The sequence below is a fragment of the Neofelis nebulosa genome, chromosome 7, assembly GCF_028018385.1.
Source record: "Neofelis nebulosa isolate mNeoNeb1 chromosome 7, mNeoNeb1.pri, whole genome shotgun sequence".
Lineage (NCBI taxonomy): Eukaryota > Metazoa > Chordata > Mammalia > Carnivora > Felidae > Neofelis > Neofelis nebulosa.
In genome coordinates, this window is record NC_080788.1 from 33,895,233 (window position 1) to 33,921,816 (window position 26,584).

Consider the following 26,584-nt stretch of genomic DNA (forward strand, 5'->3'; position numbering starts at 1 on the left):
CTCAAGCAGGCTCCATGCTGTCAGCACAGAGCCTGACATGGGGCTCAATATCACAAACCTTGAGATCATGACCTGAGCTGAAATCTAGAGTCAGACACTTAACCGACCGAGCCACCCAGGCATCCCCATACTTAAATACACTTAAATACACAAAATGGACTGTTTAGGGGCTCCTGGGCGGCTCGGTCGGTTAAGCGTCCGACTTCGGCTCAGGTCATGATCTCACGGTCCGTGAGTTCGAGCCCCGCGTCGGGCTCTGGGCTGATGGCTCAGAGCCTGGAGCCTGCTTCCGATTCTGTGTCTCCCTCTCTCTCTGCCCCTCCCCTGTTCATGCTCTGTCTCTCTCTGTCTCAAAAATAAATGTTAAAAAAAAAATGGACTGTTTAAAAACTCAGATTATAGGAGATAAAAGCAGAATAAACAGGTGATCTTCCTGGGTGTTTGACGTACATACCCAGGCCACTCACCCCAAGCTTTTCTTCTCAGAAGAGACTTGCCACAGCCCCTGCTCCACCCGAAGGAAATTTGTGTGTATGTATACATAAATAAATATATGTGTGTGTCAGAGTCCCTTTCCTCGTAATCCAGAATTGACTACATGACGTGGACTTGAGGACCAACAGCACCATCTGGAGGCCACTAAGACGGAATATATGTAATTGGAGCCTGACAGCTGTAGTCTACAAACCCTGGCCCACAGACCAAATGCATCCTCTGCCTTTTCTTGTAAATAAAGTTTGATTAGAACACAGCCACAATCACTTGTTACACATTGTCTACAGAACTTTCACACTAGAACTTCAGAGTTAAGTAGTTCAAAAGAGACTATATGAAGCCACAAAGCTTAAAATATTCACCAGGCCTTTTACAGAAACAGTCTGCCAACTGCTGATCTACAGAAAGAGAAAATGAAGCAGAAATGCGGAGTAGCCACCTTGGTCACTAAAAGTTTTCCAGTTCTAGTTCACTGTAAGACAAGCCTGTGTTTCCCTGACCTTGAGTTTCATAAAATCGCTGAAGTTCCCTTATGCTGAATCCCCCTTTATTTACAGTAGCTTGAGAGAAAGGAGAAAGCAAAGGTGAGGACCTTCCTGTTAGTAGTGGAGAGATGCGGAAGCACATCCAGGCCCAGAAGCATCCCTGTCTGAAGAACCATGGACCCCAGAGCTCAGAGACAAATGGTTTAATAGGTTCCAGGTCTCTTAAAATAACAACAAGATAGGGAAAACTGATTGAGTACCTACTTCACATCAGGTTCTATGCCAGATGGTTTTCATATATGCATTACTATAATTTTCTCAGCAAATCTGAAATACAGGTGTAACGATTCTGATTTGAGAGATAAGAATTGAAGCTCAGAGAGGTTAAATAGTTTGCCTAACTTAAGCCAGGAGGTGTCAGCACTAGGATTTTTCTTTCTGTTTTTAGGTCTAAATCTTAAGAAGAATGTCAACCATGTATAAACGTAGACAGAATCGGGACACCTGGGTAGCTCAGTCAGTTGGGCGTCTCTGACTTCAGCTCAGGTCATGATCTCGCAGTCCGTGAGTTCAAGCCTCACGTTGGGTTCTGTGCTGACAGCTCAGAGCTTGGAGCTTACTTCAGATTCTGTCTCCCTCTCTCTCTGCCCCTCCCCTGCTCACACTCTGTCTCTCTCTCTCAAAAATAAAATAAAACATTAAAAAAAATTAAAAAAAAACAACAACATAGAATCACCATGGACTCCTCATTCTGTGCCAACAACCATCCAACCCATTCTCCCATCTACCCCACTAGTTTATAAAATATCAGATAGCATAACATTTCATCTACAACCTTTCAGTATGTATTTCTTTTTTTTCTTTTTAATTTTATTTATTTTGAGAGAGAGAAAGCGAGCGAGCAAGCAGGGGAGGGGCAGAGAGGAAGAGAGAGGGAGAAACAGAATTCCAAGCAGGCTCTGCACTATCAGCACAGAGCCTGACACAGGGCTCGAACTCATGAACTGTGAGATCATGACCTGTGCTGAAACCAAGAGTCAGATGCTTAACTGACGGAACCACCTAGGAGCCCCTCAACATGTATCTCTAAAGGATAAGGTTGTTTTTTGTTTTTGTTTTTTTGACTACCCACAATACCACTATCATACTTGGAAAATAATAACTGCTCATATCAGATACTGATTTATGTTTAATAAACATAAAACCCATAAATGTCTCACAAACACACAATTTTTCCCCTTAAATCACAATCCAAATAACGTCCACACACGGCAAAGCACTGGGACCGGAACTCAGGCTTGCCTACAAAACTTGCGTACTTTCCCCTTTATCACGTAACAATGTACACATGGAGCTAGAAAAAGGAGAAATGCATCTGTGCTTGTCTTCTAAATGTCCTGAAAGCTAACTAACCCCCAACTCTTTAAAATAATTTTCAGGGTGCCTGGGTGCTCAGTTGGTTAAGCATCTGACTCTTGATTTTGGCTCAGATCATTATCTTGTGGTTCATGAGTTCGAGCCCCCCACCGGGGCTGTACAGAGCCTGCTGGGATTCTCTCTCTCTCTCTCTCTCTATCTCTCTCTCTCTCTCTCCCTCCCATGCTCTCTCTCAAAATAAGTAAAATGAACTTAAACAAAAGTAGAAAATCATTTGCCATAGATATTACTTGAGAAGGCAGCAGCAAAAGGCCTTAAACTGACAACAAAGGAAATCTGAGAAGGAAAACAGAACAAATAAGAGTTAAATCATGTGTTTCACAGAATGAGGGAATCCAGCAGACATCCTGCAAAAGGCAGCTGGTACAGTGGACAAATGATAGGCCTAAAGCGAGGAATCTCAGAGTCCAGGCCTGAATTCTAGCTCTGGTTCTGCCACCACCTCACTGTGCCCCCTTGAACAAGTCACTCCATCTAGCCAAAGCCTCAGCTTCTCACCTCCCTCAGCCCAATCGGGTAAATTCTCCCTACTTAACAAAGCTGTTCCAGAAGTCAAAGGAGGTAACAGCAGGAGGAACTATTATCCCCCTGTTGCAGCTGGACTGTGGTATAAAGTAGGGCCACAGGAACTCACATAGCAAGTAGGACACAGAGGAGCAGCTCGGGGCATGACTACCTCTACTGGTGCCAATGGAATGGTCATCCCAAGTGGTCAGTAATACCAAATGAGCTCTTTCAACCAACTGGAAGGATTAGCAGATACTCTCCATTCCTCCTGTGTGACTCTGAGCTCTCGTTTCACTTCGTCCCGATCTTCCTCTATCAGTTCTTTTCAGCTCAGCCCTTCAACACTTTTCCCTGGGTTCCGCCCTCAGCTCTCTGAAGAGTGATCTCATCCAATTTCATGCTTGTAGTCATTACCTTTATACTCTTGACTCCAAAATGTACATCTCTAGCCCAGAACACTGGAGCTTCAGACTTCTATATCCAGCCATGCACTGGACATGTCTCCATTTAGATGCCGTACCGGAAGCAAAAACTCATCAAGTCCACAATGTTAAAGACAGGATTTAGCTCTGATTGGTTATCATCCTCCTCTCTTCCTTCCTGTATTTCCTATTCTAGCTGATTGTTCCATAACCCACCAATCCACCTTTGCGTCTCTGAGACCCAGCCCAGTGCCTGGCACGTAGCAAACATTCATGTGTTGAAAGAATGACTAAATGAAGGAGTAAATGAATTATCCTTCATCTGCAGCTTCACTTTGGCCTTTAGCTATAAAATACTTGGTGGCATTTGTCTTCAGACCTATGGAAGTGACCAACAAACTGGAATTTTTTGAAAATAATGGTGCCATAAGAACTGCAGAGGAAATCTATGCTAACTCTCCGTACGAATCAATCTAATCCTTCACACATACATATTTCTTTCCAAGAATCATCACTATTGGGGAAAAAACCAACAGCACAAGAAAGAAAAACCAAAATAAAGAGAGGAAGCAAAAGGTAATTCTGGAAAGCAGAACAAAACTTCAAGAGTCAGAGACATGGAGAGGCTATTGCAAGAAGACAAAAGACAAAGTTCTTAGAAATTAAAAATATAATTACTGACATAAAAAATACTGAATGGATAAGATAATAACAGAATGTGAATAGCTAACAACAAAAATGATCTGGAGAATAGGATTCAGGAAATGTCCCTGAATGTACAGCAAAAAGACAAAAAGTGGGACTATGCGAGATGCAAGTGAAGAGACACAGAGAACAAGTACAGGACACCTTTAATACAGTGGAAAACAGTGTGGCAGATGCCACCCGTTAATACCCACTCTCCTCATTTTCGTTACTAACAGACCCTAATTTTGTTCAGAGTGTCAATGTGTCCAACGAAAAAACTACACTTCCCAGTCTTCCTTAAAAGGGGGATAGTTGATATGACACAAGTGGCAGTCTTTTGGGGATTTTTGGGAAAGCTGTGCTTTCCTAATACAGGCTATATCTTTTTCTCTTCGTTGCTTGTTTTTTCTCTCTGCCTGGAATGATGACGTGATGTTGGAGCTGCAGTAGACGTATTATGACCATGAAGAAAAAACCTCAGCTTTGACGTCCTTGGACCACCCTGTCAATGTTGGCAACTACTTACCTGGTATATGTTTCATGACAAAAAATAAACCCCTAATTGGCAAAGCCAATGTTCAATCAAAATTTCTGTTGCAGTTACAATCCCTAACAAAGAGACAATGGAGGAGAAGAAAATCAAAGAACTACTCAAAGAAAATGTCCCTGGGGCGCCTGGGTGGCGCAGTCGGTTAAGCGTCCGACTTCAGCCAGGTCACGATCTTGCGGTCTGTGAGTTCGAGCCCCGCGTCAGGCTCTGAGCTGATGGCTCGGAGCCTGGAGCCTGTTTCCAATTCTGTGTGTCTCCCTCTCTCTCTGCCCCTTCCCCGTTCATGCTCTGTCTCTCTCTGTCCCAAAAATAAATAAAAAACGTTGAAAAAAAATTTTAAAAAAAAAAAAAAAAGAAAGAAAATGTCCCTGACTCAAAACAGAGCAAGGATCTTCAGAGTGAAAGCCAACTTAGTGTCCACAGATGGGGATGGGGGCGGGGGGGGGGGGGGGTAACACTTTTACACAAGTATTATTGATATTTCAGAACTCCAATGATAAAGAGAAAATCCTCGAAGCTTCTAGAGAGGAAAGTGGAGTTAATCAACAAGTAGCAGACTGGTAACAGACTGCCAGAAAACCATGCAGCAATGTCTGCTAAGTTATGAGGAAACATGGTTTGGTTTTTGATCTTATACTTAGCTAAATCATCAATCAAGTGTGAGGATAAAATAAAGACATTTGGGGCATGTAGGAATTCAGTAACAGTAACAAGACAGCCATATGACAAATGGAACCATCAGCAGGTCACTAATAACAAAGAACTTTAAAGTTCTCTACTTACCCAATCTGTCTGGTTAAGTTTAGCTGCTTCATTATATACTTCAATGGCAGCTTTATGTTTTCCCAAAAGAAATCTATGGGAGAAATACATTTTCTGTAATTGTTAACTAAAAGTTTTACAGGACTAACTCCACTAGTTCCCCATTTGACTCATATTCCATCCAGCAGAGAAATCTGGAAGCCCCTGCCTTATTAGCTGGCTGTGCTGTTTTGGCCGGTGAGGCTGGTCTCTATCAGTCACAGAAGCTCTTTTGGTAGGGACTGCACTGATAGCTATTCCAGGGTCTTGGCCTCATTCTACACCACTTTTCGTGAAAGTCTTCTGTAATTTATTTTCCACAATGTACCACACATGAAGAACAAAAAAGAAACAAACTGGTATATATACCAGTTAAACTGGAGCTGCCATCATTTATTATCACCGTCTATTATAGGGACATGCCCTTCCCTTCCAAGACTAAATCTCTTTCCTCAACCTTGATTCTGGAGGGAGGCAAAGGCAAACCAGGCTCTATACAAAGGAAGTGCAAGTATGAATGACAATGTAGGTAAGAAAGTGGGGGTAGAAACCCCATGGGACACTTAACAGCTCCGGAGTAGAAAAACAGTGTACCCATCAGCTTAGAAAGACTTTGGAGGTTGCTTGCATGGAGGCACCATTAGGGTATTCACTCAACAAACACTTACTGAAACTTACTATGTCAAGTATTATACCAAGTGTTGGAACAGTACATGAAAAACATTCCATGGGTTGCCAATAAGATTAGGGGACTGAGGGCACAAGATGTCCCTATTTATATGATAAACAGTATCAGTGTTCCCATCAAACTAGACCATACAATGTTTAAAATACTCAACTCCTTTATACTTGTTGACTTATTTTCTCAAGTTTCAAAATTAATCCACTCTTCAAAGGGGATCCCCATATATCTACTAAGCCACTCTCCCTCTACGTATCAGGTTGATCAGGCTGTCAGAAGCAGGCTCGGCCTGAGAACGCATTTTACATCGTTCTCTGTGAGTGCCCAGGACTTCTGAGGCAACAAATACTCACAAAGATCTGGCCACCTGCTTGAGGTTATCAGCACACTGAGGGCTGAGAACAGCGCACGTCTGAAAGAGTTCTAGGGATTCTTGGATATTTCCTTCCAGGCGAAATATTAATGCTGCCAAGGATAGAAAACACAGAAAAAACTCATCACATTCTAGGAAGAACAGAGTCTGGTATCAGAAAAACTGAAGAAGGAGGAGTAAGAAATCATACCAAAGAAATCCTTTGGATAATTGTATCTTTAATACAATCAGCTCAGACCTCAGGTAGGCTGAAAACAAGTAGCAGAGTTGCTGACAATCTAAAACCTTTTTAAATAAGGTATCTCAGGGGTGCCTGGGTGGCTCAGTCGGTTGAGCGGCCGACTTCGGCTCGGGTCATGATCTCACAGTCCGTGAGTTCAAGCCCCGCGTCGGCCTCTGTGCTGACAGCTCAGAGCCTGGAGCCTGTTTCGGATTCTGTGTCTCCCTCTCTCTGACCCTCCCCCGTTCATGCTCTGTCTCTCTCTGTCTCAAAAAATAAATAAATATTAAAAAAAAATTTTTTTTTTAAAAAGTAAAAAAAAAATAAGGTATCTCAAAAAATAAATAAATAAATAAGTAAGGTATCTCAAACGTACCTGCCCCTCTACCCAGTACCCACCATGTAGATAGTCAGGTGCCTTGAAAGTTATCCCACAAATTCTTCATAATAAGAACATTCCTGGTCTTTCCTGTCAAACACTCTATCATAATTCAGACTTCCATCTAGTAGTTTCCAGAGTACACCCAAACAGGACAAGTGAAATCAAAAAGATTCTGGCCAAGAATGCACTAATATTTCAGACTTATTTTCAGTAATGCAACCGATTGGAATCAGTAATTTTTCCCAGGCCTGAGTTTTCAGAAGAATTTTCGTGTTTAAGTATTATGAGGCACTGCGAGTCTGGCACCTGTAATACTGGGAATAAAAGAGCACTTTTCTTGCCATGATGTCCTAGATGTGTCAAGTATCCTGCAAATCATGTCATAAAATTACATATTAATCTGAAGACTACCAATCCACTGAGTGGTAAACAAAACTGTTCATTTATACCAAAGAGTCAGTGGTTCCTGTATTTGGTTTCTGATGAATTTCATCTACTTTCCACCTCATCCTGTATACCTCTAGGCTTCTTCTCTTCATCCTAACGCCCTTATAAAAAATCCTCAAGGCTTCTGTCATCTTCTGTAGCCTGACTACAAAGGACAGTTCCAAAAGCCCTTCTGGGCTTGAAGCTGCTGCCTGAGGGAGGGACCCTAACATCCATTCTGAAAACATTAGCCAGACACTTGGAAAAGGGGGAAAGAACGGCAGCAAATTTTTTCTAACAGAACTAGTCATTTCTCAGGTCAAATCCAGCATAAGAATTATGTTCTGATTTCAAAAAACATAATACCGAATAAGATCTTTGTAGAACATTTGAATTTAAAGTGTTTCGTAAGTTGTTTGCTCTTCTTTTGAAACCTAGGCCAAGAATGCATTTCTCTAGCAAGAAGAGAACTATGTCTTACCTTGGACATAGATAGCATATTCACATAACCCCTGAGTCTCCTGAAGCTGCTCTTTGATAACAGCCTGAAAGAGGAAGAAAAATACTTGTAAGTCACAGTTAGGTGTTCTAAAGTGGATTTTTTGTTTTAATTTTTTTTTAATGTTTATTTATTTTTGAGAGAGAAAGAGTGCAAGTTGGGGACGGGCAGAGAGAGAGGGAGACACAGAATGAATCCAAAGCAGGCTCCAGGCTCTGAGCTAATAGCACAGAGCCTGACGCGGGGCTCAAACCCACAAACTGTGAGATCATGACCTGAGCTGAAGTCAGACGCTTAACCAACTGAGCCACCCAGGTGCCCCAGTGTCCTAAAGTGTTTTTAAGAAAAGTAGAGGTGGACAAGGAGCATATATAAGAAATCTAGTATATAAATAATTACTAATAATGTTCACTTGGAATTTTTTTAAATCTCAACTCTTTTACGGTTACTTACTATAGAACAGGGGTCAGCAAACTATGGCCCACAGGCCAAATCTGAGCCAAACGGGCTATTTTTGTACAGCTCTCAAGCTAAGAGTATTTTCCTATTTTAAAGGGTTATAAAAGAGAGAGAGAGAGAGAGAGAGAGAGAGAGAAGATGAAGAATATGAAAGAGACTGTGGCCGACAAAGTCCAAAATATTTACTATCTGGCCCCTGCACAAAAAGTCTGTCAACCCCTGTCTAGAATCTTACTAGGCAAGCTAAGGGGAATAGGAAGATTTCCAGGCACCATTATAGATGCTAGGGGCTCTCTGATGAGCAAAACATAGGTTCTTCCTTGCTCCCGTGACAGGCTAAGCTTGGGATGCTATAGGAGCACCTGAGTCTAACTTAGAGCATCAAAGAAGGCTTTCTGGAGTAAACAGTTTCAAATCCTGTGTTGGCAGCGGGTGGAGGAGAAGCCGAGATGATTAAGAGAGTCCGAGAGAGAAGGGCCTCAAACACCAGGCTAAAAATGTTGAGAGCAACGGGAGAATCTTGGTAAGTTTTAAACAGGAGGTAACCTGATTCAATTTGCTCTATAGAAAAGTCATTTTGGAAACACTGATGAAAACAGATGGAAAGGAGGCAAGATCGGTATAAGAATTCCTGTGATAATTTAAACAAAAATTATGGGAATTAACTAAGGCATGGAGAGGGAATGAAGTGGACAATTTCAAGAGATAGTAAACAAGGATCACCAAAACTTAATGATTATCTATATTATATTAGGAAAAATGGGTCAGGGGAGCCTGACAGACAGATGAGTGAATGATGGTACCTAGCCCCGAGACAGGGTACAAGAGAAGGAATAGGTTTGGAGGAAAGCAGATAAATTCAGCTACAGAAGAGTTGAATTTGAAATACTTGTGAAGCATTAGTAGGTATCAGATTAGTTTGAAGATCAGGAAGAGGTGTGTGAAATGAGCTGAGAAAGGGGCCAAGGATAGGACCTAGGAACATCTCCAATGCTTAAGAAATAAACAAGGAAGAGATGCCAAAAACAGGAAAGAGAAAGTTGTCAAAAAAGGAAAAGGGGAATGCCTAGGTAGCTCAGTGGATTAAGCATCTGACTCTTGATTTCAGCTCAGGTCAGGATCTCACAGTTCATGAGATTGAGCCCCAGGTCAGGCTCTGCACTGTAATCTACAAGGGACTGTCTCTCCCTCTCTCTCTCCCCCTCCTCTCCTGTCTCTCTCAAAATGGTCTCTCCTCTCTCTCTCAAAATAAATAAATAAACTTAAAAAAAAAACAACAGGAAAAGGGAAAAAAGAAAAGGATAGTAGTATCACAAAAGGAAAGAAAGAACCCTTTTAAGATTCATACTGGTACTAACCATTTCTAGTTCTGTACATTGCCATAGGTACAAATGCCATGGGTAAAACTTTAAAACTATAACCTTAGAAGCATGACAAAGTTCCAAATGCCATAAGACAGTTTCAAGGATATATTTTGCATGTTAATACTATTGTCTGCCAGCAAGTATATAACATGTATAGTATGTTTCCAAAGATATAGTTTAGAGAAAAAGGAAATACAAATTGTTTTTAAATATACAAATGATGATCAAGTTCATCAAAATAAGAGAATTATAAAACTCAATGAAATACCATTTTTCACCTATCCAGAGATGAGAAAGTTAAATACTATGCTGTGTTGAACACTGGCCATTCACCATGAGACCAACAAGTCCCAGAGAGTGGCTGCTCCTTTACCCTGGTCTTGAAATGAGAAGACACATGGAGCACACATGAATCTGACCCCCAGCCTGTAGTCAGACCCAACCAACCCACAGCCAATCTGGAGGCCCAAGAGCAATAATTAAATGTCTGCTGTTAGAAGCCACTGAAATTTTGAGGTTGTTAACGGCATTATCCTAGCAAAAGCTAACCAATATACACAGTGTGGGGAAACAGGAATTCATACATTATTAGTGGGATTTAAGAGCCACCATTGTTAGCTATCTAACCAAAGCCTGCCTCTCATGGTCTCTGTCATTACAATCTCTCACCTTGCATGCTTCATAATCCTTCCGTATATAGTGAAGATGTATCAACCAGTTCTGCTTCTCCAAAATAGGAAACTCTTGAGCTGGTGAGCATATTTTGACAAAACAAACATAATAGCCATTGTTAGATTTTCTCCTTTAGCATCGTGCTCACATTTAACCATAAGCCTATGGCAGTATTGCATTAAATTCTTCGTGCTGTTGACCACAAGAATGTACAGGTTTTTAAACTAATAGATATTTGTCCTACTATTACACATTGAATATAGGCTTCTCAGTTTTTTGTGGCTCATAGTGTCAGTTTCTCAAATGGTAACTTGGCCTGAAAAAAATAAAATAATTCTTTTGTTACTTCTCTCTCTCTCCCTGGTTACTGAAGGTGAATACAAAGAATTTATAAGAAATATTTCAGGAATGTTACCAACAAAAAAATACATAACACAGTTAACATCCCATCTGATAGATCAGAGGACCAAAAAGAGTTAGATATGGTCCTAGCAATAACAAGGTAAAACATTATACTGTTGTCCAGGAATGAGAAGGCAACAATGACCAAAAAAATCTATTTGAGCCACTGAAAATGATTCATGATAAACCATAAAATGAGTTACTATCCTTCGAATTCAAAGGATTAAAAATATGGGTAAAAATTCATTAAGAAATTATTTTTCTATGAAAGAAAGAGAAGGATTCACACCAACCTCAGAATAGTTGTGAGGAAGGGGGTGGGAGGAAAGTTAAAAAGGAGGGACTTCAGCTCACTAATGCTTTCATTTCTCAAAAAAGAATAAAAATCTCTAAAGTATACATAACTACATTTTTTTAATTTGTTAAATCTGGCCAGTGAGTACACAGATGTTTGTATTTTTTAATGCACTTTAATATATATTTGAGATATTCCCTTTTAAAAACATAAAAGAAAGGGAATAGCAGGAAACAAGATGGAAATGATTTCTAATTATTTGTAATCATTCTGTTCCAGAATCTTAGGAGATACATCAAGGTAAAAGCTAACACTTATAGGTCCATAATATAACAGGAAGGAAAAGAAGTTTCCTGTGACCCTGAGTTAATGGTGTCAGAACACAAAACAAAGTATTGCTGCTTAGTCCTTCCCAAGAACAGGGATTATCAATGGAATTTACAAGGTAAAATTGTGACAGAAAGAATGGGTATGGTTTCATATGCCAAAAGGAAAAGAAGGTAAAGTGTTCAACAGCACTATACTCTTCACCTTCCAAAACCCACACTCTGAGTGGGACTGCCCTTCTTCCTAGTTGAGATTCTCTGATGACTTCTGTTTCCTTCCTTCTTTCCTTAAGCTCCCTCAACTGTCAGATCTTAGCCTTTCATGTTCTGCCTAACCACTTCCGGAATTAAATTTCCTACAAAAGGCCACACTGATCACCAAGTTTAGAGATGGGTGTGGGTGCTCGTGCACACATGTCAAGTGGGTAAAGAAATACACCATGATGAATAGTTCTGGGGCAAGTGGCTAACTGAGTAATCTTGGGCCAAGTCTCATTTGTATGGCCTATTCCTCTGTCACATGCCCCCTGAAGGGAAAGAGTGAAAGGAGACACTGAACCCTTTGAGTTTAAAATATGACTAAGTATCATTGCTTCTACAGCTTCAGGCTATAGACAAAATTCATAAAATGTAAATCAGAGTTTTGCTATTTTTAAAATTTCACAATAAAAGATGAGTAATTTTTTGTTTTTCCTGGATAAAGAATGGAGGAAAAAAATATTCAATCTGTAAGATAATTTAAGAGCCCAGAGGCCCATGAAATGCAAACCTAGGGATTAAAAGAAGGGAAGCCATCGCCAAATCTGGCTTAAAGGTCATTTCACACTCCTGGAGATATAATTTGTCTAAAAGCTAAGAGAATTCTAGCTTCATCAAAAACTGGAATTTCACTGTCCTATTTCTAACTGTGTGATCTTGGGAAATATAGTTTCCTCATCTATAAAATAGAGACTCATTCATTCATTCATTCAACAAATATTCACTGAGCACCTACCATGTGCCAGGTCCTATTCTAGGCATTGACAATACCAAAGTGAACCAAACTGACCTCCTGCCTTAAATCAGTGGGGACAGGATTGGGGGTAAGTCCGAGAGTGCTAACAGAAGGGACAGATGATAATAAAGTAAGTTTTATATGAGTGATATTTTTCTACAAAAGCAGAGAAGGACAAGGAGTACAGGTAAGGGGTTACACATTTAAATAGGAAGGTCAAGGAATAAAATATCCTCACAGAGTTGTGAGGACTGAATGACAATATATATAAAGAGGTTCAAATTCTGGCATATAGTTAAGCTCTACAGCAGTGTTAGCTGTCGCTGCTATTATTTTTATTATCTGCATTATTATTTATTTTCTAAGATGAGGGAATTCTGGATGCCTTAGAAATCCCTAGACTCTGTAAGTCTTGAGTCTATGTTAGAATTTTACCTGTAAATGTGTAAGTTGAATTTCTTGTATCCCAAATCATTGCTCACTCCAATTCCCGCTACAAACAGGGGTACTGGTTCTTACATGCTTTCACCAAGTATTATGACAATTACCTATGTGAAAGATCCTCTAAAAAAAGATAGACATGTAAAGGCAAAGCACAGCCTCCTCTATTTTACAGCAGAGCAGGGCAGTCATCTCTGATGCTACACTTCAGGAGCCTCTATTATCACAGAGGTCAGGTGGCCGGCTGATGAGATGAAGACAAGGTAATGCCTTTCAGCCGCTGCACCTCATTCCTATCTCCAGTTCCCACCCTGCCCCTCCACCATCACTGAGGCAGTATGGGTGGAAAACTGGCAACCTGGCAACCATACTCCCTTGGCCCTTCTATTCTCCTGCCCCCATTCTACTCTTTTATGACATCTCTCCTCTTTCTTTCCCCTCTAAGGATACACCAGACTTCTATCTTAAACAATTACACAACCAAATAAACATAGCAATACAAGAATTCTTCTCCCTTGTAATTTGTCCTAGGGGCCAAAGTCTCTTAGTAATGGCCCTAACTCAAATTTTTATCTTAAACTTTGATCAGTGCTAGGGAATAACATACCAGAAAAATGAAAGCTGAGCAGAAAATTGTGCCTTGAATTTTTAGCTGAAGAATCTTCTAAAATAACTAAGACTTTTAGAAGTACATTATAAATGAACCCTTCTTTGGTAAAGGATCTCTTCCCGGATAAGCAGACACATCACGCATGGTTTTTATATGTAGAATTCCCGTCCTGATTCAACACCAGCCTTCTCTGGGACCTACAGCAAGTTATTTAACTTCTCTGGGCCTCCATTTTTCCCTCTATAATTTTCACTGGAAAACTATGAAAAATCTGAAAGTGGCCATTCAATAAATGTTAATTTCTTCATGTTATAACAGGACTTCTAACACTTTACTATCTCAATTTGGGACATCAAAAGATACAACAAGTCTTCTCCTGAGGTAAAGAAAACAAAAGTAAAAAGAAACTACTGGGACTACATCAAAATAAAAAAGCTTCTGGACAGCAAAGGAAATTAACAAAACTGAAAGACAATCTACTGAAATGGAGACGATATTTGCAAATCATATATCCAATAAGGGGTTAGTATCCAAAATACATAAAGAACTTATACAACTCAACACCAAAGAAATAATCCAATTTAAAAAATGGGCAAAAGACATGAACAGTCATTTCTCCAAGAAAGACATACATGTGGCCAACCAACACATGAAAAAATGTTTAACTTCACTCATCATCAGGGAGATGCAAATCAAAACCACAATGAGATATCACCTCACACCTGTCAGAATCAACAACACAAGAAACAACAAAACAAGTGCTGATGAGGATGCAGAGAAAATGGAACCCTCATGCACTGTTCATGGGAATAAAAACTGGTGCAGCCACTGTAGGAGACAGTACAGAGGTTCCTCCAAAAATTAAAAATAGAACTACCATATGATTCAGTAACTGTACTACTGGGTATTTACCCAAAGAATACAAAAAAGACTAATTTGAAGAGATAGGCATCCCTATGTTTATGGCAGCATTATTTACAATAGCCAAGATACAGAAGCAGCCCAAGTGTCCATCAATGGATAAAGAAGATGTGGTACATATATGCAATATTACTCAGCCATAAAAAAGATGAAATTTTACCATTTGTAACAACACGGATGGATATAGAAAGTATAATGCTAAGTGAAATAAGTCAGTCAGAAAAAGACAAATATCATATGATTTCACTCATATGTGGAATTTAAGAAACAAAACAAACAAAGGGAAAAAAAGAGAAACCAAAAAACAGACTCTTAACAGAGAGCAAATGGATAGACCAAAGGGGAGGGGGTGGGGGAATAGGGAAATAGGTAAAGAGTATGAACAGTACATTTATCTTGGGATGCCTGGGTGACCTAGCTGGTTAAGCATCTGACTCCTGATTTTGGCTCAGGTTATGATCTTTTGTGAAACAGAGCCCCATGTCAGGCTCTGAGCCCACTTGGGATTCTCTCTCTCCCTCTCTCTGACCCTCCCTGCTGGCACTAACGCTCTGTCTCTAAATAAATAAATACTTTTAATTTTTGAAATGTCTATTTTTGAGAGCCAGGCAGTGAGAGTGGGGGAGGGGCAGAGAGAAAATGGGACAGAGGATCCAAAGCAGGCTCCACGCTGACAGCAGAGAGCCCAATGCCAGGCTCAAACCCACAAACTGCAAGATCATGACCTGAGCCAAAGTCAGACACAAGCGACTGAGCCACCCTGGTACACCAAGAGTACACTTGTTTTGTTGAGCACTGAGTAACATATGGAATTGTCCAATCGCTATATTGTACACCTGAAATTAACATTAACACTGTACATGTACACTGGAATTAAAAGAAAAGAAAGATGACACAACTTGAAACAAATGTAAATGTAAGACATTTTTTTTTTTACTATGAACTTGAGCTCTGTGATTATCAGTCAGGGTCTAACAAGGGACCATAAAAACCACTTGAGAATTTACAACAGAGGGACTTCAATGCAGTGAACAGATTAAGGGGCACCTGGGTGGATCAGTCAGTTAAGCGTCCGACTTCAGCTCAGGTCATGATTTTGCGGTCCGTGAGTTCAAGCCCCACGTAAGGCTCTACGCTATCATAACAGCTCACAGCCTGGAGCCTGCTTCAGATTCTGTGTCTCCCTCTCTCTCTGCCCCTACCCCATGCTCGCCCAGGCTCGCTCGCTCGCTCTCTCTCTCTCTCAAAAAATACAGAAACATTAAAATACAAATTTAAAAAAAATTAAAAATAAAAAGCAAAAACCTTAGTATTTCTTTCACAAAAGAAATGACAAGTATATGAAAAAGCGTTCAACTCACTTAGTCATAAGGACAATGCAAATTAAAGTCATAATAAGATACTACAACATACCTACCAGCATGTCTAATATGAAAAGGACTGAGAGTAACAAATGTTAGTAAAAATTCAGGGCAATCAGAAATCTCATAATTGCTGGTGGGACAGTACAATTACACAACCACTTTGGCAGTCTCTCATAAAATTAAAATATACACTTTATATATGGCCCAGCAATTCCATTCCCTAGGTACTTACTGTAGAGAAATGAAAACACCTACCATACACACACACACACACACACACACACACACACACACACACAAAGATGTGTAAATGAATGTTCATAGAAGCTTTTACATGATAGTCAAAATCTGGAAACAACACAAATGTTCACCAATAGGAGAACGGATAAAATGGTATATTCATTTATACAATGACACATTATACAGTACTTTAAAAAAATAAACTACTGATACATTATTGCAACATGGATGAATCTCAAAAACACTATGTTGAGGAAAAGATACCAAAAGCTACATAGTACATATCATATGATTCCCTCTGTATGAAGTTCAAGCACACACAAAATTAATTTACAGGGACAGAAATCAGAATAGCCCCCTCTAGAGAACTGAAGGGAGGACTGACTGTAAAGGGGCACGAGGAAACTTTCTGGGTGATGAAAATGATCTGAGTGATGATTACATGAGTATATGTATGTGTCAAAATTCAATGGGGTGCCTGGCTGGCTCAGTTGGTTAAGCATCCAATTCTTGATTTTGGCTCAGGTCATTATCTCACAGGTTTGTTGAGTTTGAGCCCCATATCAGGCTCTGTGCACTGATAGTGCAGTGCCTGCTTGGGATTCTCTCTCTCCCTCTCTCTCTCTCAAAATAAATAAATAAACTTTCAAAAAAATTCAAAATCTGGGCACTTAAGATTTGTAGATCTTATTAGCACTTCCATTTAAAACTTAGCATTGTTCCTCAAAAAAATCAAACAATAGTATATGGTCCAGCACCTCCACTCTGAGTAGATACCCAAAGGAAATGAAAGAAGGGAGCCTGTTTCTGCATTTGCTGCTAAGGTGCTTGGTCCTTCCAAGGAAGCTAAGGCCATGTTGGGGTAAAGCCCTCACTTCATCCTGTGAATAGCCTGGCCGCCAGCTGCCAGCCCAACACTCTCACCTGCATCTACTGGCCCCTCATCCTGCACAATGATGAGGTAACAGTTACAGAGATAAGATGAATGCTCTCATTAATGCAGCCAAAGTAAGTGCTGGACCTTTCTGACCAGGCTAGTTGTGTGCAGAGGCTCTCGCCATCGTCAACATGGAAGCCTCATCTGCAGTGAAAGGGTGGTGGACCTGCCCCAGCAGGAAACCCTGCCCCCTCCACTACTGCTGCCTCAGCTGAGAAGTGAAGCAAGGAGGGAAGAACCTGAGGAGTCTGATAACATGGGCTTTGGTCTATTTGACTAAACCTTTTTGTAACATATTCAATAAAAAGCTGGACTAAGGAAGGAAGGAAGAGAAAGAAGCAAGGAAGGAAAAGAAAGAAAGAAAGAAAGAAAGAAAGAAAGAAAGAAAGAAAGAAAGAAAGAAAGAAAGATAGATGAAATTAAAACAGGGATTCAAACAGACACTTGTACACCATGTTCATAGCAGTGTTACTGACAATAGCCAGAAAGTGGAAGCAACTCAAATATCAACAGCTGAATGGATAAACCAAATGTGGTATATACATACAATGGAATATTATTCAGCCTTAAAAAGGAATACAATTCCAACACCTGCTACAACATGGATGAACCTTGAAGGTATACATTGCTAAATATAATAAGCCAGACACAAAGGACAAATATTATATGATTCCACTTATATGAGGTATACCTAAGCAAATTCATAGAGACAGAAAATAGAATGGTGTTGAATAAAGAAAATGTGATACACATACACACACACACACACACACACACACACACACACACACACACACACACACCAGGAATATTATTCAGCCGTGAAAAAGAAGGAAAGTTCTTCCATTTGTGAAATAGATTGACCTTGTGCGCGTTAAGTCAAATAAAGTCATTGAGAAAGATAAATACTGCATGATCGCATTGATATGTGAAATCTAAAAAAAAAAAAAAAAAATTGAACTCATAGAGTACAGATTGGTGGTTACCAGAGGTAGGAGTGGAGGGTGGGAAAAATGCATAAAGGGAGTCAAAAGGTGTAAATGTTCAGTTATATGACAAATAAGTTCTGGGATGTAATGTACAGCATAGTGACTCAAGTAACTCAACTGAAAGTTGCTAAGAGATGAGATCTTAAAAGCTCTCATCACACACAAATATACACAAAAATTCTGTAATTATACGAGGTGATAGATTTTAACTAAACTTATTGCGGTATCATTTTGCAATATACGTTATCTATCAAATCATCATATTGTATACCTAAAATCAATACAATGTTATATGTCAATTATAACTCAATAAAACTGGAAGGGGTACCTTGGTGGCTCAGTCAGTTAAGCATCTGACTTGCTTTTTTTTTTTTTTAATGTTTATTTTTGAGAGAGAGACAGAGCTAGGGAGGGGCAGAGAGAGAGGGAGACACAGACTCTGAAGCAGGCTCCAGGCTCTGAGCTGTCAGCACAGAGTCTGATGTGGGGCTTGAACTCACGAACTGTGAGATCATGACCTGAGCTGAAGTCAGCCGCTTAATCAAATAAGCCACCCAGGCGCCCCAAGCATCTGACTCTTAATTTTGGCTCGGGTTGTGATCCCAGGGTCGTGGGATAGAGCACTGTGCCAGGCTCTGCGCTGAGCATGGAGCCTGCTTGAGATATCCTTTCTCTCTCTCCCTCTGCCCCTCTCCCCTACTAGTGCTCTTGCTCTCTCTAAAATAAAAGAAAAAATTAAAAATTAAAAATTAAATAAAATTAAATAAATAAAATAAAATAAAATAAAATAAAACTGGAAAAAAAGAAAAAGAAAGTAGAATGGTGGCTGCCAGGTGTTGAGGGAAGGGAGTAATGGAGAGTTATTGTTTAATGGGTACAAAGTTCCAGTTGGAGAAGATGGAAAAGTTTGGAGATGGATGGTGGTGACAGTTGCAGAACAATGTGAACATACTTAATGCCACAGAACTGTATATTTAAAAATGGTTAAAATGATAAATTTTATGTTCTATATATTTTACCACAATAAAAAAGATGCCAATGCTCAGCTCAATTTAATCAGTGCAGTGGTAGCGCAAAAGCCAGATTACAATAGACTAGGAAAACAGGGTTGAATACACGGAGACAAGAGAACTATCCCTTCAAAAAGCAAAAAGCAAATCAATAAAAGTCATTCACTGTTACAGTAGAAACAGTAAAGTGAGAGAACTGTCAATGAAAGATGCTGTGAGAGCAATTTCATGCGGATTGTAAACTAAATTAGACAACATCGAAATAACCTTCTAACTCTACAACTCTCTATACACAAGAACTAAAACACAGAAAAAGGGAAATGTATTAATGAAGTCAAAAGCATGTATCTATATGGAGCACTTGGGTGGCTCAGTCGGTGTCCAACTTTGGCTCAGGTCATGATCTCATGGTTTGTGGGTTCAAGCCTTGCATTGGCCTCTGTGCTGACAATTCAGAGCCTGGAGCCTGCTTCAGATTCTGTGTCTCCCTCTCTCTCTACCTCTCCCCCACTTGCACTCTGACTCTCTCTCTCAAAAAAATAAATATTAATAAAAAAAATTTTTTAAAGCCTGTGTCTATAAAATCATTACTGAGAACCAAATATACAGATAGTAATTAGTCCGTAAAAGAAATTGTTACACATAGTATAGGAAATGACCTATTTCCAGAATATCTGTAACATTCCCAACCTCCACAACCTTTAAATTCCTTAAGGTTTTAAGAATTACTGACAACTTAAAAATACTCTATGGAAGCAACCCAAATATCCATCAACAAATAAATTGATAAACAAAATGTGGTATATACACACAATGGAATATTATTCAGCCTCAAAAGGGAATGAAATTCTGTACAACATGGATGAACCCTGAGAACATAAAAAAGACACAAATAGACAAATATTGTATGATTTTGCTTATATGAAACATCTAGAAGGGGCAAATTCAGAGACAGAAAGTAGAACAGAGGTTAGCAGGGGTTAGAGGTAAGGGGGAAATGGGAAGTTCTTATTTAACGGGTACATAGTTTCTGTTTGGGGTGATGAAAAAGGTTTTGAAATAGAAGGTGATGGTTGTACAACATAGTGAATATAATTAATGCCACTGAACTGTACACTTAAAAATGGTTACATATATCTTGCCACAATAAAAGATTTTTTTTCTTCTATTAAAAAAATACTCTGAAAGCAAACCTCAAGCTGAGTTAAGTTTCTCACAAGTAAATATATTGCCTCAGGTTGTAGACAAAACTCATCCTGGGCTATAGCCACCCCAAAATGGAAAAGGTCTCCAATGGAGATTCCTCTAAGAAAGGAAATATACCCATGAAGGAAATCAATTCACTCACCTCAATGATGGATAAGGTCCTCAACTGAAAGCCAGAAGAAAGTCACCTGAGGTCATTCATAAGGAGAAATGAAGAGGACTTAAGTAGCCCCATGTAGGATATTATTTTCTCAGAACCATCAAGTAATTCTGATAAACAATTCCAAATAAGAAGTTGCTTGTTCTTGAAAAAGTCCAGATATATTTGGACAAAAATCCCAAATAGGAAGTTGTTTACCCTTTCCACAGTTGGCACTCACTACCCTCAAGACTAGAGTCAAACCAGGATATGAGCCTCTCAGGCTGAGGGGTGTGGTTGGGGGACAACATCCAAATCCAGACATAGAGCTTCTCAGTCAAAATGCCTTCAATTACTGCCTGGTCAGATGAAGTCTTTCTGCTTGTTAATCCAACTTCTGTGTGAATTCCTTATGTTAAAGTTATTAACTTCCTACCTTCAATTTTCAAGTGTCATACTATTTATTTAACCAGAGCAATGGTTTTCAACTAGGAACAATTTTGCACCCTAGAGACATACGGCAATACCTGGAGATGTTCAGTTGTCACCCCTGGGCACTACTAACCTGCCTTAGGTAGAGGATACGGATGCTGTTAACATCCTACAATATATAGGACCTCTCCCACAGTAAAGAACTCATCATGTCCAAAATGTCAATACTGCCAAGGTTGAGAATATCTGAACTACAGGTTAATAAGACATCTAAAGACTTCACAGTGAAATGTGAAAGCTTTTTGTTCAAAATACTACTTTAATTTTTAATTTGCCAATTAAAGTTCATTAAATCTTAAGGTTGACATTTTTCCTGTTTTCTTTATACTTCCTTATATTTTCCAAATTTCTATGAGGAAGTTATACCAATTTTCTCATCAGAAAACCATAAACTTATATTTTAAAATAAAAACCAGGGTCCTGTCCTTTTTCTTTCATAGTCTATTTGCCTAAAAATAATTTTCCTTCAGGTGGGCTTTGTATATCCTTGCTACTTACATTTTATTCTTTATTGCTCTGTGTCTGGAGTAGGAGTGAACAAAACTTGAGTTTACTGTACCATCTTTACTGGCAGCCCAAGTTGACATCCGAATTCAAGAGAAATTACTGAGTAATAATAAACCAAGTTTTATACAAAACAAACTATTTTCTGATATCCTATTCTTCACAATCATTTCCCAAACCTGTACAATGTCAAATGTGTGATTCAGATATTTACACTATATAAAATATTTTTATCATAAAAGGCAAAGGAAAGTAAAAGAGAAGTAATCAATAGCAGCACTACAAGCAGAGAGTCAGAACAGACCCAAGAGAAAAACAGAGACAGAGCAGACGATGACAGAAACAGAAGCAAGAAATCATAGCAGCTGATTTCTAAAAACACTGTGTTGGAGGGAGGAGTCTGACGGCTTCCTGTGCATTCGTGTTTGCTCCTGTATCCATACACCACTTAACTTATCTGAGTGTCTGTGCTCTGCAACCAGCACTGATTACCCCTGGACTCCTCAAAATTCACTCCCTATCAGCTGATTAGATTCAACTAATCAATGGTAATCCTATCTCCCTTGTCCAAGACTGGCAGGCCTATCAATCTGATCCAATGAAAAGAGTATTCCTAAGAGGTTCTGGGGAAAGAAGGCCTTTCTTATTTTTAAAAGAGAACAATGGGAAGCCAGACCATATCTCTGGCAGTGGGAAAATGGATCCGGAATGCCACTGGCAGCTTTAACTTCAGGAAAATACAGGCACTGCACAGCAGAGTGGAGAGGCAGAAAGAACTCAGGGCTTCATATGTCACTGAACTGCTTGACCAGCCCTAGAGCCCATTCTAATTCTGGACTTCCTCTTATGTTAACCGAAAAAATTCCTTATTGTTTAAGCCACTGAGTTGGATTTTCTGTTATTTACTGCTAAAAGCAACTCAGGTAAAACAAGGTCTGAAAAAGATGAGCACATCCCTCTTACAATCCTGTATTACATATTTTTTACTGCTATTATTTTGTGGACATCATAAAAATAATATGGAGAGATATGCTGTAGATACTCATGTTAATAGTAAAAATATAAATGGTAATTTTGTAGAGCAACTTGGCAGAATTATTAAAATTTTAAGTGTGCATACTTTTCCCAGATGGCCATTATACCAAATAGTGAAAAATTAAAAACAATTTAACTTTTTAATTTTTTTTAATGTTTATTTGTTCTTGAGAGAGAGACAGAGCACGAGTGGGGGAGGGGCACAGAGAGAGACTGAGAGATACAGAATCTGAAGCAGGCTCCAGGCTCTGAGCAGTCAGCACAGAGCCCGACGTGGGGCTCGAACTCACAAACTGCGAGATCATGACCTGAGCTGAAGTTGGATGCTCAACCGACTGAGCCACCTAGGCGCCCCAGAAACAATTTAAATGCTATGAAAAGGAAATGAAACTGTAATATATCTGTACTATGAACCAGTATATTTAAGAATAATGAAGTGATCTTGACCTACTGACATGGAAAGCCCTCCAAGATATATCAACCTAGAAAAATACATGATAGTTACCATTTATATAAAACACTTACACAACAGTAAACTGTATACTTATATTGCTATACACATATACACATACACTGTATAAAAGTCTAAATAAAGCACATTAACTGAAAATAATGATTACCACCGGACTGGATGGTGATTTAAGGAGTATTTAGCTTTCTTGAAGTTGTTCAAACTTTTTACATTAAGAATAGATTTGGGGCACCTGGGTGGTTCAGTCAGTTAGACATCCAACTCTTGATTTTGGCTCAAGTCATGATCTCACGGTTCATGAGTTCGAGTACCATATCAGAATCTGGCTTGAGATTCTCCTCTCATTCTCTCTCTGCCCCTCCCCCAATCACACATGCTATCTCTTTCTCAAAATAATAAACCTTAAAAAATAAAAAAAACCTTAAATAAAATCTTGGGGGTACATGGCTGGCTCAGTTGGCAGAGATGCAACTCCTAATTTGGGGGTCATGAGTTGAAGCCCCATGTTGAGTGTAGAGCTTCTTAAAAAAAAAATCAGGGGCGCCTGGGTGGCGCAGTCGGTTAAGCGTCCGACTTCAGCCAGGTCACGATCTCGCGGTCCGTGAGTTCGAGCCCCGCGTCGGGCTCTGGGCTGATGGCTCGGAGCCTGGAGCCTGTTTCCGATTCTGTGTCTCCCTCTCTCTCTGTCCCTCCCCCGTTCATGCTCTGTCTCTCTCTGTCCCAAAAATAAATAAACGTTGAAAAAAAAAAATTAAAAAAAAAAAAAAAATCAAAATATTGAAACTTAGAAAAATTACATGCTCACTACAGAAGTTTTGAAAATATAGAAAGGAACAACAACAAAAAAACCTCACATGTTCACATACTTACAGATAATCATGGTTATTAATTTACCATATTTCTTCCTAATCTTTTTATATGTGCATTTTAAGAGAGATATATATCTACAATTTTAAATCTTTTTTTTAATGTTTATTTATTTTTGATAGATAGGGGGAGGGGGAGAGATCTGAAGCAGGCTCTGGACTGACAGCAGAGATCCCAACGCGGGGCTCAAATCCATGAACTCTGAGATCATGACCTGAGCCGAAGTCAGACACTTAACTAACTGAGCCACTTAGGAGCCCCTCAATGCTGCTTTTTAAAAATAAACATTAGGGGCGCCTGGGTGGCGCAGTCGGTTAAGCATCCGACTTCAGCCAGGTCACGATCTCGCGGTCCGTGAGTTCGAGCCCCGCGTCAGGCTCTGGGCTGATGGCTCGGAGCCTGGAGCCTGTTTCCGATTCTGTGTCTCCCTCTCTCTCTGCCCCTCCCCCGTTCATGCTCTGTCTCTCTCTGTCCCAAAAATAAATAAAAAACGTTGAAAAAAAAATTTAAAAAAAAATAAATAAATAAATAAAAAATAAAAATAAACATTAGTTTAAATAGCTGGTTTGTATTTATTTGCATGAATAAATAATTACTTAGCTTTGTTTTATTGCTGAATGTGTAAGTTGTTTACAATAAATCACTGCTATAGTGTAATGAATACTTCTGTAATGAATATCTTTGCTTTATAAAAATCAAAAAATGTTGAGAATACTTTATTTGAACAGATTCTTAGAATACGAAGTACTAAGTTAAATAATATAAACTTTTATTTTTAAGTGTATGCATTTTGAGAGACAGAGAATGAGAGAGAGCTTGCACAAGCAGGGGAGGAGCAGAGAGAGAGGGAGAGACAGAATCCCAGGCAAGTTCTGCTCAGCACGAAGCCTAACAAGGAGCTCAGTCTCACAAAGGCAAGATCATGACCTGAGCTGATATCAACAGTCAGACATTCAACTGACTGAGCCACCCAGGCGCCCCTGAGCTTTTAAAGCTCCTGATATCTACTGACAAACTTTTACTCAAAAGCATTTGTGTCAATTCATACTTGCATATTTCTCTGCATACAAGAGTGCCCAGATGATTTTTAAGTATAAATAACTTACTCATCACTCTAGTTCTCTAAACCCTACAGAGGAAAAAGAGGATGATACCTAGCTAAAACTTTACCTCCAAAATTAAATCGATACCAGATTGATTCCTTTAAATCTGTCTTCCTTTTCAAACTAAAGACAGAGAAAAGAATGTTGAAAAAGTCTTGACTTTTTTTAAACTAAGTGCCGCTGAATAAGGTTCTCTGAATCAAATTTTTGAATAAAATCCTGAAATAACTGAAGCAAATATCTCTTAAAGGAAAAAAAAAAAAGATAAGAATCAATCACTATTAAAACAGGCTTAACCTCAGGGCACCTGGGGGGCTCAGTTGGTTGAGAGTCCAACCTGATTATGCTCAGGTCATAATCTCACAGTTCATGAGTTCAAGCCCCACAGGAGCCCTGCTGCTGTCAGCCTGTCAGCACAGAGCCCACATAGGATCGTCTGTCCCCCTCTCTGCCCCTCCCCTGCTTATGCACTCGTGTTCTCTCTCAAAAAATAAACAAAACATTTAAAAAATATTTATAGGAGCACTTGAGTGGCTCAGTTGGTTAAGCAGTGTACTCTTGATTTCAGCTCAGGTCATGATCTTGCAGTTCATGAGATCAAGCCCTGCGTTGGGCTCTGTGCTGACAGTGCAAGAAGCCTACCTCTGATTCTCGCTCTCTGCCCCTCCCCGCTCACACTTGCTCTCTCTCAAACTTAAAAAAAAGTTCTTAAAAAAAAAAAAAAAAACACAGGGCGCCTGGGTGGCTCAGTCGGTTAAGCGTCCGACTTCAGCTCAGGTCACGATCTCTCGCGGTCCGCGAGTTCGAGCCCCGTGTCGGGCTCTGGGCTGATGGCTCAGAGCCTGGAGCCTGCTTCCGATTCTGTGTCTCCCTCTCTCTCTGCCCCTCCCCCGTTCATGCTGTGTCTCTCTCTGTCTCAAAAATAAATAAACGTTAAAAAAATTAAAAAAAAACAAAACACAAAATTTATAAAATAGGCCTAACCTCAACAAAGAAAGACAATCCAATGTAGAAATGGGCAGAGCATTTGAATACAGTTCTACAAAGAACATGTACAAATGACTAGTAAGAACATGAGAAGAGATGGCCAACAGCCCTCATCATTACAGAAATAGAAATCACAACTACAATGAGATACTACTTCATACCCACTAGGATAGCTATTTTTAAAAGAATAAAAAAGCAACAGCAGAAAATAACGGTGTTAGCAAAGATGTGCAGAAACCGGAGCCCCTGCATATGCAGGTGCTATAGAAGACAGTGTGCCATTTCCTCAAAAAACTAAACATAGAATTACCATATGATGCAGTAATTCCATTCCTAGATATATATGCAAAAGGAACGAAAGCAGGGACTCAAAAAGAAATTTGTGCCCAATGTTCATTACGGCATTATTCACAAAGGCCAAAAGTTGGAAATGACCTGTGTCCATTAACAGAAAGAATGGATAAACAAAACGTGAGATACACATACAATGGCATGTTATTCAGTCTTAAAAAAATAATGAAATTCTGGGGGTGCCTGGGTAGCTCAGTCGGTTGAGCATCTGACTTCGGCTCAGGTCATGATCTCACATCTCGTGAGTTCGAGCCCCACATCAGACTCTGTGCTGACAGCTCAGAGCCTGGAGCCCGCTTCAGATTCTGTGTCTCCCTCTCTCTCTACCCCTCCCCCACTCAGTCTCTCTCTCAAAATAAACATTAAAAAAATTTTTTTTAATAATAATGAAATTCTGTATAACATGTTATAGCATAGATGAACCTTTAAAACATTAGG

General features: G+C 39.6%; 1 protein-coding gene across 4 annotated transcripts in view; it reads right to left on the reverse strand.

Annotated features, from left to right (window-relative positions):
• BBS4 (Bardet-Biedl syndrome 4) overlaps nucleotides 1-26,584 on the reverse strand; it is a 56,805-nt gene that overhangs the window by 11,900 nt on the left and 18,321 nt on the right. For 2 of the 4 annotated variants that reach the window (XM_058737125.1, XM_058737124.1), the window contains exons 3-6: nucleotides 10,459-10,538; nucleotides 7,949-8,012; nucleotides 6,420-6,531; nucleotides 5,367-5,439 (exon numbers count right to left, since the gene is read on the reverse strand). In XM_058737125.1, the coding sequence (XP_058593108.1) occupies nucleotides 5,367-5,439; nucleotides 6,420-6,531; nucleotides 7,949-8,012; nucleotides 10,459-10,538 (329 nt within the window). Of the gene's footprint in view, nucleotides 1-3,338; nucleotides 3,710-5,366; nucleotides 5,440-6,419; nucleotides 6,532-7,948; nucleotides 8,013-10,458; nucleotides 10,539-12,913; nucleotides 13,029-26,584 lie in introns of those variants that run through there. The other 2 variants (XM_058737126.1, XM_058737127.1) reach the window with 2 other exon arrangements.